The sequence below is a fragment of the Aegilops tauschii genome, chromosome 5 (genome assembly GCF_002575655.3).
Source record: "Aegilops tauschii subsp. strangulata cultivar AL8/78 chromosome 5, Aet v6.0, whole genome shotgun sequence".
NCBI classification, from domain to species: Eukaryota; Viridiplantae; Streptophyta; class Magnoliopsida; order Poales; family Poaceae; genus Aegilops; species Aegilops tauschii.
Genome location: NC_053039.3, coordinates 413,014,613 through 413,030,156, shown reverse-complemented (window position 1 = coordinate 413,030,156; position 15,544 = coordinate 413,014,613). Strand labels below are relative to the sequence as shown.

General features: G+C 47.6%; 1 protein-coding gene across 1 annotated transcript; it reads right to left on the bottom strand.

The window, feature by feature from the left end:
- Positions 1–472: 472 nt before the first annotated feature.
- On the bottom strand, positions 473–7,980 carry LOC109774360 (probable E3 ubiquitin-protein ligase ARI5). The gene is made up of 15 exons (XM_020333073.4): positions 7,671–7,980; positions 6,495–6,616; positions 6,128–6,230; positions 5,953–6,043; positions 5,236–5,408; positions 4,994–5,095; positions 4,802–4,890; positions 3,975–4,082; positions 3,771–3,864; positions 3,080–3,169; positions 2,232–2,276; positions 1,922–1,993; positions 1,732–1,825; positions 1,514–1,658; positions 473–1,010 (listed from the first exon to the last, which is right to left on the bottom strand). Exons 1-15 carry the CDS (start codon positions 7,851–7,853, stop codon positions 833–835), a joined length of 1,689 nt encoding a protein of 562 aa, XP_020188662.1. The 5' UTR covers positions 7,854–7,980; the 3' UTR covers positions 473–832.
- Positions 7,981–15,544: the final 7,564 nt, after the last annotated feature.

The following is a 15,544-nucleotide window of genomic DNA, read 5'->3' as shown; positions in this document are numbered from 1 at the left end:
CTGTTTCTTGGCCATTCTCTGACTCAATCGTTACATAGGGCCACCTACTTATCAGTTATTAACTAACCAAAAAATTGATTTCTGTCAATTTTCTCAATCCAACGGCTAGCCTTCATCTTCCTCCGGCCGAGCCACGACCTCGTGAGGTCATGGCTCGGCCTCCCCAGCCTCGGGCTGCATTGCTCTCCCCCACGCAAGAACCGACTGATATGACAAAATTCTCAAACAACTGAGATATAACTAACAGAGTATTGCATACATACGGTACTTTTCAACCCCAACGCACACGAAATGAAAAAAAAAATTCACCACGATCATATATATTGGGTACTACAGTCATGATCTTGCTTCACGGGGCAGCACTCAAATTTCACATGTCCAATGTCTAACGCTAGGTCTACACATTGGGTAAAGACATCAGCAGCTTACTGCTAAAACAGATTTTCAAAACTGTGGGTTTTGTCACGCCAAATTCACAATCTATACCTTGTATCATATTTACCACCACATCGCGATCGAAAACCATAGCAATACTGTTCAATTAGACACGGTAAAAGAAAAAAAAAACAAGTACGCACTCTATATCCAGCTAAATGGCAGGATTGCATCCTTTGCTACCTGTACAGCGCTTCACGTCCATGGCACCAGAATGCCTGGGCAGAACAAGCATCCGCGCTCACTATACATATTCTGGCCAGGGGCACTGCATCGCCCCTACCCCCCTATCCCTAACTGCCTACCGCGCTACCCCTGGACCATCGCAGATGATATCTGCGAAGACGGGCCGACTAAAGGCGCAGCAGCGCTCGCAGGGCCAACCTCCGCCTGAATGTTAAGAGATGGTTATTCTCGCCTTCTTATTCCTGCCCGACTTGCCTTTGGCAGATGGTTTCCTCTTGGAGGCGGTGCGGGCTTTCTTCTTCGAAGTTGACTGGCCGCCCGTAACACGCACGTCCTCCAGCCCTGCCTCCAGTGCTTGAACAAGGTTCTCAAAGTAGTTGCGGGTTACGCTGTAACAAAAAAAAAAGTTTCGGCTTAGCCACTGCTCTTTAAAATTAGCTTCGTTACCATATTCACCGATACGAGACTCGTGCAGTACAGAATGGTAAGTAAAATTCAGCATTTTGAGAGCACAGAGCGTACACGAGATGTCGGTACAACTATGCATGGCATAATGCATACAAACTTCAGTGAAATGAGTGCAAGGTATATAAATGGAGCAGCAGCATTAACCTAACATCCACTCAAAATGCTATGCAGGCCACATAACTCCTACAACATCACATGATGCCCATATGTATCTTCGCTCGGAAAGGTGCAAAATCATCACCATAAAGTTCAAATTGAGAAGAAAAAGAATGGCCAAAAGTCAGGTAAATAAGGACCTTTGACAGGATAAACAGAGAGAGCAAGAGATGCTAAACTAGCACAAGTTACTAACTTGGTCACACACACAAAAAATACTGTATGTAACTGCAAATGTCAGTAGTGATCAGAGACATCCCCGCAATACCTTGTTAGACCAGCAAGTTTCACACGAAATTCATTGAAGTCTTGTAATGAGGGAAGAGGTTCAGTTTCACCAGCTTTAGGTAAAATTGCATGTATGTCCTTCTCCGCACATTTATGGAGGCGCTCCAAACCAGACTCGGCTTCACCTACAAAATTTCCAGATGTATGGCTATGTCAATCATGCGATAAACCTTAAGCTGCAAGCTTAAAACCTTCTACCTTGGAGGTACACAAAAAAATCATTCTTGGCTTTATCATCGAGATAATACCCATAAGCATATGTCCATTGCAGCACTTGTCTGCATTCTACAATCTGTCATAGTGAAGGATGATAGGGTAGGCGTGTCAGAAAAAGGAAGGCTATGTTAAAAGTATAGAGCCAGTTTATAGGCATTATAAGATATTTAACCTGTGACCAAGCTTCAGGTATGAACTTTAGTTGAGACTCTGGTATTCCAAGAATGTCACTGAGCTTCGCAAGCTAGAGTGTGAACAAATAGTCAAGCACAAGTATGATAAATGAGTGGAAGAAAAGAAGACTTGAAATGCAGGAACCCAAACTAAAAGGAGTGGCAATCATACATCCTTTTCAGTAAAAATTTCTACTAATTGGAGACAATAGCAACAGACTTGTGCACTGACAGACAAATATTGGGTGCATGACACTGCATTTTTAAGAGGAAGGATGGATGCCACAATGTAAGGTTTTAAATACTTACTTCACTTTCAAACTTTTGCAGATCTCCTTGTGCCTTCTGCCTCGACTGTCAACAGGCAAGAACCAAAAGGTAAGCACCCAAGGCATCATATACAGAAACTCGTGCCCCATAAATCAAACAATGCATACTTTGTAGTAAACACTAATAGAAAATGAAATAAACTGTGATCACCACAAAGAAGAAATGTAAAATCACAAGAAATTCCTCAGATGAGTTTAGAAGAAAGGAAATAATTGACTTGGCAAGGTCATAAGAGATGGATCTGGTACTTACAAGCAGAGATGTAAAATTAGATCCTGACTCTTATAACATTATTAATGTAATATGGACTTGCTTGGGCAGTTTTTGAGGAAACTAAAACTCTCCTAATAGCCAACTTTATGGGGATAATACAAACAGACCGGACATACATGCACTTGTTTTCATAATAATAACTCCCCCTGGACACCAACCGGAGGCTGAATTTTTAATTAGTTAGTGCAACATGTCAAGTGGTGAACTTGCTAATGACAAAAGGGAGTATTGATATCACGTGGGATCCATCGCCGAGAAGGCCTCATCAGTTAACAATGAGGATCCCATGTAGTAGCATCTAAGTTGGCCCAAAATAAGAGTGGAGAGGGTCGTAGGAGGTGAAGTGGATGGTTTGTATAGTCAACAGTTCTGTTCTAGGTGGTTTCGTAGTGCAGAGTTGAATATCAAATCTTGGCTAGAGTTCAGGGTTGAAAATGTGGACTTGTCTTGTCTACAGTTATACAGGACACTGTACAAGCATATTCTGGGAAAAATAGGGGAAATTCAGAATTTCATATAATGAAACGGCTGCAACAGGATCCTGAAGAATGTACCTTCTGATTGGATGCCCAGCGCTCAAAATAATGCGTGTATCTCACAAGTGAGTTTTTAGCCCGTTCTCTCTGTGCTTCGGCTTCATCATACTAAAAGAAAAGAACATGAGATAGAATAAACAGGGAAAGTAACAACAAGTCGCAGTTGGCAGCAGTAAATAGAGTCAAGAAATCACATAATTAAGTAGCATACCAGTAGCAAGAACGGTCATTTGGATCCTGGATCTATTGGATCCCGAAATAAATAAAAAACATATTTTGAAGTTTCAGAAAATTTTGAAAAAAAATTCCCACGTGTACATATTGGTGTGATCTACATACTTGTAATTTCTTTTACTAGATATTTTCATTTGTGGGGTGCACAAAAAAAAAGATTTTGGCCCTATAATAGTGAAAAATTGTGGAGTATTATAGACCCACATATTTGTGTCTTTTGGGTAGCCCTCAAATAAACATATTTCTTTATTAAAATTTACAGGAACATACTAATAGTGTATCCGTACTTGTGAGGGAAAATCAGTCTTTTTTAACTTCCAAATGAGCTTTTCATTATTATTTTTAGAAGGGACCCAATAGACAAGGCTCGCTTTGCATTATCTGGCCAATAGCAAGCTATGCACCTTGGGATCAAACCCAGGAATGTGATTCTTCCTTCATACAGAGAAGGATAATGCCCAAAAAAAGAACATACTATGCCTTTCTTCTTGTCTGCTTCATAGCGATTGCAAGCATAATTGCCCCCAGTGGTCCTACTTCCGTGTTCTGACCAGTCACCTAGACATAACCTGTGATGATGTAAGAGCATCAGACCAAAGATATCACATGCAAAATGTCCAATTTTCATCAGAAAAATAGAAAGTACAAAAATAAATAAGCTCAGGAGATGGGAGTGTACCAGCAAAACTGAAATTTGCAAGGAGGACGACACGTCATATGCATGCAACCATGATTCTTCTCTATCGGTCGTTTGCATTTAGGACAGGGCTTTGAATTAGCTATTATCCTGGAAAAATGAATCACTTCAAAGATAGTTTTTGATGTTTCCTTATGTATGCAGAAATTAAAATGAGTCATTACACAAACTGTTGTGTCATAGGTCCCATACTACAAAACTGCATGTTCTAGTCAACGACGTGCATTAAGCGAGTAACCAGAGGTTTTGACAAGGACTATAATAGAAGGCCTTTGACAGCCCACATAGCGCTTTGACCCAAGCCATGTCGGATGAGAGCTTGTCCCTCTCACTTCCATCAAATGCAGGACATGTCCAGCATTAAACCTCAACGCACGTCTGCCGTTCCAGTGAGTCCCTTCTCCAAAGCATCACGAGGCCCCATTAAATCCAGAGCATCCCCTGTTTTGGCTTTCTCCAGTCCCATAGTTTGGTAACGATGTTCGAATAGTCGCTTCGGTCCTTGCTCTCCACTGCTACAAGCTAATACATTCGATCATGGTGTTGTCTAGAGCACACCATGTTGAACTCGCTGCAGGCCACTCCTATTTTGTTCACCTCTGTGGCAAGGGTGAAGGCACCACAAGAGTAAACCTATACATACTGGACTAGCAGGACATGCCTTGCAATTATGCCCACTTTAGGCGCTTAGGCGTCCGCATTAGGCGCTTAGGCGTCAGGGTGGTTGGTGCTCGCCTTAGGTCGCATCGCCTTATAAACAAAGAACTGAAATATATTATGGAACAAAGAAATTGTGTGTTATAACAAACCAATTCACGTTCTCAGATTCTGCACTGTTCTTTAATATCCACTTTGAGACAGTCTCACAGCTAACTGGGCGATGAGTTTCCTCTGTACACTGCATATATTTGGAAAAGGTAGCATTGCAATAATAAGCTTTTGGATTATTACAATAACACAACCAGATATGGCAAGAGATTAAACCAAAATAAGATACCGACGTTCCAGCAGAAGCTGAATTTGCACATGCATGAGACATCATAGTTCTCATCACCAAGAAACTCCACTGCGCGGGTACAATCAGGAGCTGGACACCATTTTATCTGAATATTAACATGATATCATAAATAAATTTCAGAAACCATAGGATAAAGATGACATAAAATGAACTCTTAAACGCATATCATCCTTAAAACCGGTAGACTACAAACAAGAAAAGTGCTAGGCTACTTCAAGGAATTACCTTCTTGTTATCTTCAACGTATGAGCATGATAAAAATTGTTTGTACTTTACTTTCTCCTCATCTTTAGCCAATCTATTAATGGTTTCTTCAAGAACCATGGCAGTACAAGATGGCTCAGGGCACCGCAGTGACAAACATCCTGGACCATCATTTATTGAAGCACTAATATACCCTGAAATAGTTACCTTATTTTAGCACTAGAAATTCAATTGATCACTATGAATAAGGAGAAGGATTTGACAATTCAATAGTTCCCATTTAGTTCTCTGTGAGTAAAAAATGTACAACTTCAATCCTTCGACTCCTGTTACTTATGTTAGGTACGCTATATGTCACAATTTCACAATTGCAGCTATGCTTCCCACTACATCAAAATAAATAACATGATTACATACATGCAACATGCTTAGTAGGCTGCGCTATATTCGCATGCCATGCATAAACACGACATCAGTATGGATATTCGTGATCTTGAGATTTTTCCTAACAGAGATAGGGTACATAGGGATGGGGAAATAGATCCAACATCAGTGAGATTCCTCATCCCTGACCGGCATTACAAACTTACAACGGCATACTCTGATCAGTGGGCTGATTCTTTTTTTCTTACAAGTCTAGAGCCCCCGTTTTGATCCTTATGCATTTACGTGTTGTTTATATTACTAATATTAATCAAGTTGGTTATGTGGATGAAATAACAACATTGAGAGAGAGACCTTCCCAACATTCATGGCAGTAGAGGTGACCACAACCAGCAGAGCTCAGTGCACTTGTGGAATATCCTTCAAAACATATTCCACAAGTTAGCTGCAACCAAAGGAACCATCAGAGCTAAAACATGTTAATTCACTGATTTAACCAGATATGATACCAGCTGATAAGAAAAGCTACCTCCTGGCAGTCAGGAAGAACAGCCCCATTTGTAGGCAAGCCAACAAAATGACGGACACGTTCTTCATCTGCGAACCACTCGTCACTCAACTTGCTAATATTCCTGAACAAAATTGAGATAAAGAATCTACCTTTTCAGCTCACAAGTATTCCACCTTTGCAACAATTTGAAAGCAGGATCTTATATGCATGTCCACTGAAACTAGTAAATCTCAGAAACTTTCTCAAGATGAACTTTTCAGGTACATTGCAACAGAATGTAGAGCAGTAGAATAAACTCAGAGATAAGATCTACTGGAACATATGACTTCATTTCATGTATCTAACATGGGAAGCTGTACATATATTTTTTGGCAGCATAACTGACCATTTGTATTGTCGAAGGAGGATGCATGCTGATTCTCTTGGAATTGAAAATATTGAAGATACCCGTCTTATGGCTTCCTCTTGCCGCTCATGTATGTCATTTTCAGATAACACAGCATATCTCTGTTTGTGATGAAAAGGAACACAAGCTCTTTGAGTGACTTTCAGAGCTATAAGATGGAAAGACAACAGAACAGAAAAGAAAAGAAACATGGAGGAGAAAATCCCAAAACTGAGTTATGTCATGCACATCCTTATAGAGGATAAACTGGCAAGAAAGCAGAGTTTCATGAAGAAAAAAAAAGAGTCAGCATGCGTGCTATTGATCTGCACATCCACAGGTTCCATTTTGTGGAAATTTTCAACTCAATATCACAAGATAGTCTGGGACTAATCTTGACAATAACGCTGCTTGCAGAACCTGAAAACCTAGCAGCTGACGAATACAATGCGATCTGGCATTGTCATTTACAAACATCAAGTGAAGCAAAAGAAGCTATGACTATGTTAGTACTTAATAAAGTACTCCTTATTTATTTAAGCTCCACTGTAAATTGGTAATGTATATGCTTCTTATATAGGACACATATAGTGATGGCAATTTTGGCAGGTGCTCCACATAACACTGACACGCTATGCTTAACAACTAGCATACCCAAAATGGCGAGACCTATACAGACTTGCCCTTGGACCACTAGGCCCTGACAACACTTGACCACCAGGCACAGATTGCAAGCAACAATTCCAACAAAATGAGGTTTAAAAGAACTATAACAGTTGCGCAGTATCTATCGCCAATATCTATTCAGCACAAGAGAATTCATCTCTCAGGAGAAACCGCAGGACAACACCGCCACGTTCCAGGAGCACAGCACACTGACTGAACCCTACCGTCGTCACACCTGCTGCCACAACGTCTACTGACGATAAGATGCAGAGCAAGCGCCCCACTTCTGCGCCCTTTCGAAGAACCCCTGGAAGGCTTCTGCCCCCGCAACAAAAATCCCGCCCCAAATTGGGCGCCAGCACTGCGAGAGCGCCGCGCATTCAGAAAGCCACCGCACCCAGCCCCCGAGATTACACGCAAGGGCACTGTGCGGCCATCGCGTTCGCGCCCCAGCCCCGCCACACGGAAGATGCAGATACCACTACCGGCGAGCGGGGCGATCGACGGTACCTTCTCGCGCATCGAGGCGACCTCCTCGCGGACCTCGTAGTCGTCGCCGGCGCAGTCGGATCCCTCGTCCTCGCCGCCCCCGCCAGCGCCGCCGCTGCCCCCGTCGCTGCAGTCGTAGTAGTAGTCCCCGACGGCGACGGGGTCGTCGTCGCTCGCTCCCCACGGCTCGTCGTCGGAGTCCATCGCGGCCGGCGGGGGGCGATCGGAGGGGGGAAAGATTGGGGTTTTGGGGGTGGGGTGGGGAGGGAGGGAGCAGAGGGGACGGGGGATGGACGGAGGGGGGTTGCGTCTTGCGTGCTCGAGTCAAGCCGACGCCATAAAGAAGCGGTGCGGTTTCCTACGTGGACGTGGCGTGTGGGCCCCGGTGCGCTGCTTTGGCGAGGTGAAGAATCTGTGCGAGCAATTCGAGGCGGTAACAGCATCTCCAACCGCGCCCCCCAACAGGTCCTCCCCAGGTGTTTTTGCCGCGCCGGCGCCGTAAAAACGCCCCAGTCGCCCTAGAAACCTGTTTTTCGCCGGCTCGGGCCGAATCTGGTGCCGGCAGACCCAGGCAGAACCCGGCGCCCTGGGGCGCACAAGCGAAAAGGCGCGCGTGGGTCCGCCATGTCGACGAGTCGAGCGCCTCTTCCCGCCGTTTCTCCCCGCTTTTCCCTAGTTTCCTCCCATTTTCTCCTTTCCTCCCGCCATTCTCTCTCCCGCTCGCCTCCCAGCCGGCCGCCATGGCACCGAAGAAGTACGTCGTCCCACGCGCCGCGGCAACCGCGACCGCCTCCGTCGCCCAGCCGAAGCAGAGGAAGCCGAGGGCGCCGCCGTCCAAGCCGTCGGGCATGACAAACGCCGATTGGAGGGTAGAAGTACAGCGACAGGAGGCCGTCACCGCCGACCGGCGGAACAGGGCCCTCGCCAAGAAGGCCCGTGACAACGCGGCACGCGCGGCTGCGGGTGCCGCTGCCGCTTCCGCGGACCAGGCCGAGGCCGAGGCGGCACGCGCGAGGATGATGAATCCCCCCGGCAACCACGCGTCGTACGCGCCCTGGGGCCAACAAGGTGTCGGGTCTCCGACGCTGCAGCCATGGGGATCGTCGGGCTACGCCGACGGGGACGTGCACGGTGGGTTCAACCCAAATGTCACGTTCCCCATGGACACCCGGCCCAGCGCACGCCCTCACCCGCTTTCACCGGCGTGCAGTACCCTCCATACAACTACTCGCCGCCCGCGTACGCGTCCTCCCCGACGCCCCCTCTCCGCCGTTGCGCACTGCCCTTCTCGCACCTCGGCGACGCCGACGAGACCGAGACCGACATGGACGACATCATCGCGGAAGGATCGGCCGCGGTCGCCGCGTCTCCCGGGTTCACCGCGGATGAGGCGGTGGATCTCAGCGGCGGCATGGACGGCGAGCTCGGCTACGTCTACGGCGATGAGGAGCAGGAGGAGGAGGAGGAAGAGGACGAGGAGGAGGACGAGGACGAGGAGGAGCCGGCGAGGACGAGGAGGAGCCGGCGAGGAGGCGCAAGAAGAAGAAGCGGACGGCCAGGTCAGCCGAGCCGCGCATCAAGTGGGCGTCCAAGAAGGAGGAATGCCTCGCCGAGGCGTGGAAAGTCGTCTGCCTCGACCCGACCACCGGCGCAAACCAGAGCATCGACACGTACTGGGCGCGCATCAAGGCCAAGTTCGACGAGCGCAAGCTCGTCGACCCCTACTTCAAAGGCGTCTACATGCAGCGCGGGTCGAAGGCGATGGCGAACCATTGGGGGCGCATCCAGGGGGCGTGCAATAAATGGCATGGTGTCGTCAAGGAGGTGGCCGCTGGCCCGGAGAGCGGCGCCAGCATTGAGGATCAGGTATGCCACGCCGGTCTCCCGTCTCTCTTCACCGTGTGCGCCCGCCAACTGTTTGTTCATCCCCGCGCAGTTGCTGCGCATGTTCGGCCTATATAGGCAGAGCAACAACGACGCCGAGTTCAAGTACCTCCACGTTTACAAGCGCATTGACAAGTGCGACAAGTGGGCGGAAGTCCGACGTACCCTCGAGAAGGCCAAGGAGACATACAAGCCGGACGCGCCGGCTCCGGGCGCGTCAGAAGGGCGGCCGGACGGCAACAAAGGTGCCAAGAAGGGGAAACACGCCGACGCGGCCACCGCTCGCGTGCAGGAATCCATCCTGCACTACCTCGCCGACGCACAGGCCCGGGCCGTCCTTCGTGAAGAGAAGACCGAGGCGCGATGGTCGGCGTTGATGTCGACAAGCGCCGTCAAGCTCGACCTACTCCGGACCAACGTCGCCGCGAAGAAGAGGAACACCGACCTGGCTTTCCTGCTGGGCGGGGCGGACATGCTCCAGAGCACCGACGAGGTGGTCAAGGCGTGGTACAGGGCGCATGTCGGCCTCATCCTGGACCAGCTTCCCTCGACGACGACGCCCACGCCCACGCCCACGACGACGACGCCCACGCCCACGCGCACGCCGACGCCGCCAACAAGCCCGGCCGATGATGCCGCCGAGACTGCCCGCAGCGCAGAAGCCACGCCGCCAAGCACAGAGACCCCGTCAAGCCCGCGCACGCCAACTCTGCCGACGCCGGAGGCCGACCTCGCCGTCTGATGCGCGTTTCTGTTCTGATTTTTGTACGCCGAACTTTTCATCGCCGATCACCGCTTGATCGCCGGATTGTGGCGTTTATTTTTGGGCGCGGGAATGAACTACGTTTGAATTTGCCAAGGCTGGGGGGGCGCCTGGGGCCGTGGCTGGGAGCTAGCCGCCCCCAGGGGCCGAACTAGCGCCGGCTCGCCCCCAGGGCGCAGTTTTTCGGCGCCCTGGGGGGCCGAACGGCTGGAGATGCTCTAAATTCCGGGCTTCCCGTAGGTAACGGAATCTCTGCTTTGTTCTCTTGCCTTGAAAAAAAATAAATATCCACTTAGTTTTTTGGTTTTTATCGTATATATGCCATTCGTGGTTATGTCCCACTACTTTTTTTTTGTCACTAGGAATATCAACTGCTTGAGAATGACATTGTTTTGTTAGATGCATGTTCAGAAATGTCACTGGACACTATTACTGTTAGCTCAAATCTCGTTTGACATGTCATAATGACCAAAATACCTATGGACCAAATATCCTGAAACTAAGGAGGAGGAATCGGCGACCACATATGATGGTCCGCTTCTCTCCCACTTGGTTGGTGCGGTAACTGAGGTTGGATTAGATGATGCACGACTGGGGTCCATATTTTGTGACTTCACTGCGTCTTCGCCTAAGTCTAAATCTCATTCCTCAAAAAAGAAATAAAAATCGTCCAAAAAGGCGAAGATATCCAACCCAACCCGAGTTTCCACATGAGAGGTATGTTTCGGAATAGCAGAGGTCTTTCAGACTTGGCTAAACATAAACACGTCGGTGATTGTGTGCGAGAGCATGGGTTGGATTTTGTACCAATTTCCGAGGCAGGTAAATGTGACTTCCGTGCACATGTCTTTGACCACATATCTGGTGGTTTTGACTACACATGGCATTGTTTACCACCACGTGGAAGGTCCGGAGGAACCTTACTTGGGATACAAACAACAACCATGGAATTGTTATCTTTTCCGGTTGGTGAATTTCACATCAAATTCCATCTCCGAAACAGAGCTGATAATTTTACATGGAGTCTGGTCGCAGTCTATGGGGCTGCCCAAGATGAGAAAAAATCCGCTTTCCTGCGGGAATTGGTGAACTGGCTAAGGATAATCCACACCTAATGCTTATTGGAGGCGACTTTAATATCCTTAGGTACCAGAAAAGAGAAAAATAATGATCGTTTTGACACTCACTGGCGTTTCTTATTCAACGTTGTGATTGACAGTTTGAATCTTCGGGAAGCCGGTATGTCGGGGCGACAATTCACTTGGCCCAATAATCGTCCGGTGCCGACATACGAGAAACTCGATCGGGTACTCATGGATACCGAATGGGAACTAAAATTCCCTCTGGTAACAGTGTGTGCCCTAGAGCGTATTGAGACACTTTCGGACCATGCACCCATCATTCTTGAGTCTAACTCTGCTAGTCCTCCCACTGCTCGCCGCCCATTCAAATTCGAATTGGGATGGTTACAACGTGATGGCTTTGCAAATATGGTTAAGAATGTATGGGAGAGGCCCGCCGTTGGTTGCACACCAATTCAGAGATGGAACTTCAAAATTCGAGCCGCAAGGCAGTTCCTAACTGGATGGGCGAAACACACCAGTGGCATATATAAAAAAGAAAAGCAGCGTCTTTCCACTATTATTGATGACCTCGACAAAATCGCAGAGACTCGCACTTTGTCTCAACATGAGATTGACATAAAAAATCAATCCAATGAGCAAATGGCACGTCTATTGCGAGAAGAGGACAAGTGGTACCGAAGATCCGGCGCCCAATTCATTCTCGAGGGAGATAGCAATACACGTTATTTCCAATTGGTTGCCAATGGGCGACACCGAAAGAAGTGTATTTTTAGCCTCGAACAGGATGAGGGACGGATCGAAGGCCATGAAGAGCTTAAGCGTTATATAACAAAATACTACAAGTCATCTATTTGGGGCTCCAGATGAAGGGAACTTCAGTCTCGATGAGACCCGAATAGATGATATCCCACAAGTCACGACTGAAGAGAATGATATCCTAACGGCACCTTTCTCTGAAGAGGAGGTGAGAGCTGCGGTGTTTTAAATGGAACACAATAAAGCTCCAGGACCTGATGGCTTCCCCGCAGAGTTCTATCAGAACTTCTGGGATGTCATCAAGACTGACCTAATGGAGTTGTTCAATTATCTTCATGCCGGCCAACTTGACCTATCCAGGCTAAATTTTGGAGAGATTTTTTTGTTGCCCAAGACAAAGGAGGCTGTACGGATCCAACAATACAGACCGGTATGCCTCCTTATTGTCAGCTTCAAAATATTCACCAAAGTAGCGACTAATAGGCTCAATGTGGTTGCTGACCATGTTGTTCGGCCATCCCAAACGGCTTTCATGCAAGGAAGAAATATACTCGATGGAGTAGTTATCCTTCATGAGACCGTTTATGAGATGCACTGGAAGAACATGAGTGGGGTAGTATTGAAAATTGACTTTGAAAAGGCATATGATAAAGTCAAATGGTCGTTTCTACAACAGACCCTGAGAATGAAAGGTTTCTCCGACAAATGGCGTGAGTGGATCCAAAATTTCGTTACTGGAGGCAGTGTGGCTATCAAAGTCAATGACGATGTAGGCCATTACTTCCAGACGAAAAAATGATTACGTCAAGGTGACTCACTGTCTCCAATGTTATTTAACATTGTCGCTGACATGCTGGCTACTTTGATTGAACGCGCCAAACAGGATGGTCAAATTGCAGGAGTAGTGCCACATCTTGTTGATGGAGGACTCTCTATCTTGCAATATGCCGATGATACGATTCTTTTTATGGAACATGACCTTGATAAGGCGAGAAATCTGAAACTTCTGCTTTCAGCTTTTGAGCAAATGTCAGGCTTGAAAATCAACTTCCATAAAAGTGAATTATTCTGTTTTGGAGAAGCCAAGGAGACGACTGCACAATATGCTGACTTATTTGGATGTGCACAAGGCCAATTCCCGATTAAATATTTGGGAATTCCGATTCATTATCGGCGTCTCACTAATGCGGAGTGGAAACATGTTGAAGAGCTACTGGAGAAACGGTTGAGCAGTTGGAAAGGAAAATTTCTCTCCATTGGTGGACGACTAGTTTTGATTAATTATGTCCTCACCAACATAGTTCTCTACATGCTCTCATTTTTCCAACTACCCAAAGGGGTTCTGCAAAGACTGGATTACTTCAGATCCAGATTTTTTTTGGCAAGGAGACAGTGAAAAGAAAAGGTATAGACTAACCAAATGGAGCGTCTTTGCCGACCGAAAGACCAATGAGGCTTAGGTGTTCAGGACCTCAAGGTCAAGAATGATGCCTTACTCAGTAAATGGCTGTTCAAGCTACTTACTGAGGATGGTGTTTGGCAAACTATGCTACGCAACAAGTATTTAGGCCAAAAGGCATTGTCCCAAGCATATTGGAAGCCCGGTGACTCGCATTTTTGGGCTGGTCTGATGGCGGTAAAGAAACATCTTTTTCGCTTCGGATCCTTCGCGATAAAGTGTTGGGAATCGTAGCATAATTTAAATTTTCCTACGCTCACCAAGATGCATCTATGGAGTCTACTAGCAACGAGGGGAAAGGAGTGGATCTACATACCCTTGTAGATCGCGAGCGGAAGCGTTCCAATGAACGTGGATGACGGAGTCGTACTCGCCGTGATCCAAATCACTGATGACCGAGTGCCGAACGGACGGCAACTCCGCGTTCAACACACGTACGGTGCAGCGACGTCTCCTCCTTCTTGATCCAGCAAGGGGGAAGGAGAGGTTGATGGAGATCCAACAGCACGACGGCGTGGTGGTGGATGTAGCGGGTCTCCGGCAGGGCTTCGCCGAGCTTCTGCGAGAGAGAGAGAGGTGTTGCAGGGGAGGAGGGAGGCGCCCAAGGCTTAGATGTTGCTGCCCTCCCTTCCCCCACTATATATAGGGCCAAGGGAGAGGGGGGGGGGGGCGCAGCCTTGCCCCTTCCTTCAAGGAAGGGTGCGGCCAGGGGGGAGTCCTTCCCCCCCAAGGCACCTCGGAGGTGCCTTCCCCCTTTAGGACTCTCCCTTCTTTCTTATCTCTTGCGCATGGGCCTCTTGGGGCTGGTGCCCTTGGCCCATATAGGCCAAGGCGCACCCCTTACAGCCCATGTGCCCCCCCGGGGCTGGTGGACCCCCTTGGTGGACCCCCGGACCCCTTTCGGCACTCCCGGTACAATACCGATAAAGCGCGAAACTTTTCCGGCAACCAAAATAAGACTTCCCATATATAAATCTTTACCTCCGGACCATTCCGGAACCTCTCGTGACGTCCGGGATCTCATCCGGGACTCCGAACAACTTTCGGGTTTCCGCATACATATATCTCTACAACCCTAGCGTCACCGGACCTTAAGTGTGTAGACCCTACGGGTTCGGGAGACATGCAGACATGACCGAGACGCCTCTCCGGTCAATAACCAACAGCGGGATCTGGATACCCATGTTGGCTCCCACATGTTCCACGATGATATCATCGGATGAACCACGGTGTCGAGGATTCAATCAATCCGTATGCAATTCCCTTTGTCAATCGGTATGTTACTTGCCCGAGATTCGATCGTCGGTATCCCAATACCTTGTTCAATCTCGTTACCGGCAAGTCTCTTTACTCGTACCGCAATGCATGATCCCGTGACTAACGCCTTAGTCATATTGAGCTCATTATGATGATGCATTACCGAGTGGGCCCAGAGATACCTCTCCGTCACACGGAGTGACAAATCCCAGTCTCGATCCGTGCCAACCCAACAGACACTTTCGGAGATACCCGTAATGCACCTTTATAGTCACCCAGTTACGTTGTGACGTTTGGCACACCCAAAGCACTCCTACGGTATCCGGGAGTTGCACGATCTCATGGTCCAAGGAAAAGATACTTGACATTGGAAAAGCTCTAGCAAACGAAACTACACGATCTTTTATGCTATGCTTAGGATTGGGTCTTGTCCATCACATCATTCTCCTAATGATGTGATCCCGTTATCAATGACATCCAATGTACATAGTCAGGAAACCATGACTATCTGTTGATCAACGAGCTAGTCAACTAGAGGCTTACTAGGGACAGGTTGAGGTCTATGTACTCACACATGTATCACGATTTCCGGACAATACAATTATAGCATGAATAATAGACAATTACCATGAACAAAGAAATATAATAATAACCATTTATTATTGCCTCTAGGGCATATTTCCAACATAAA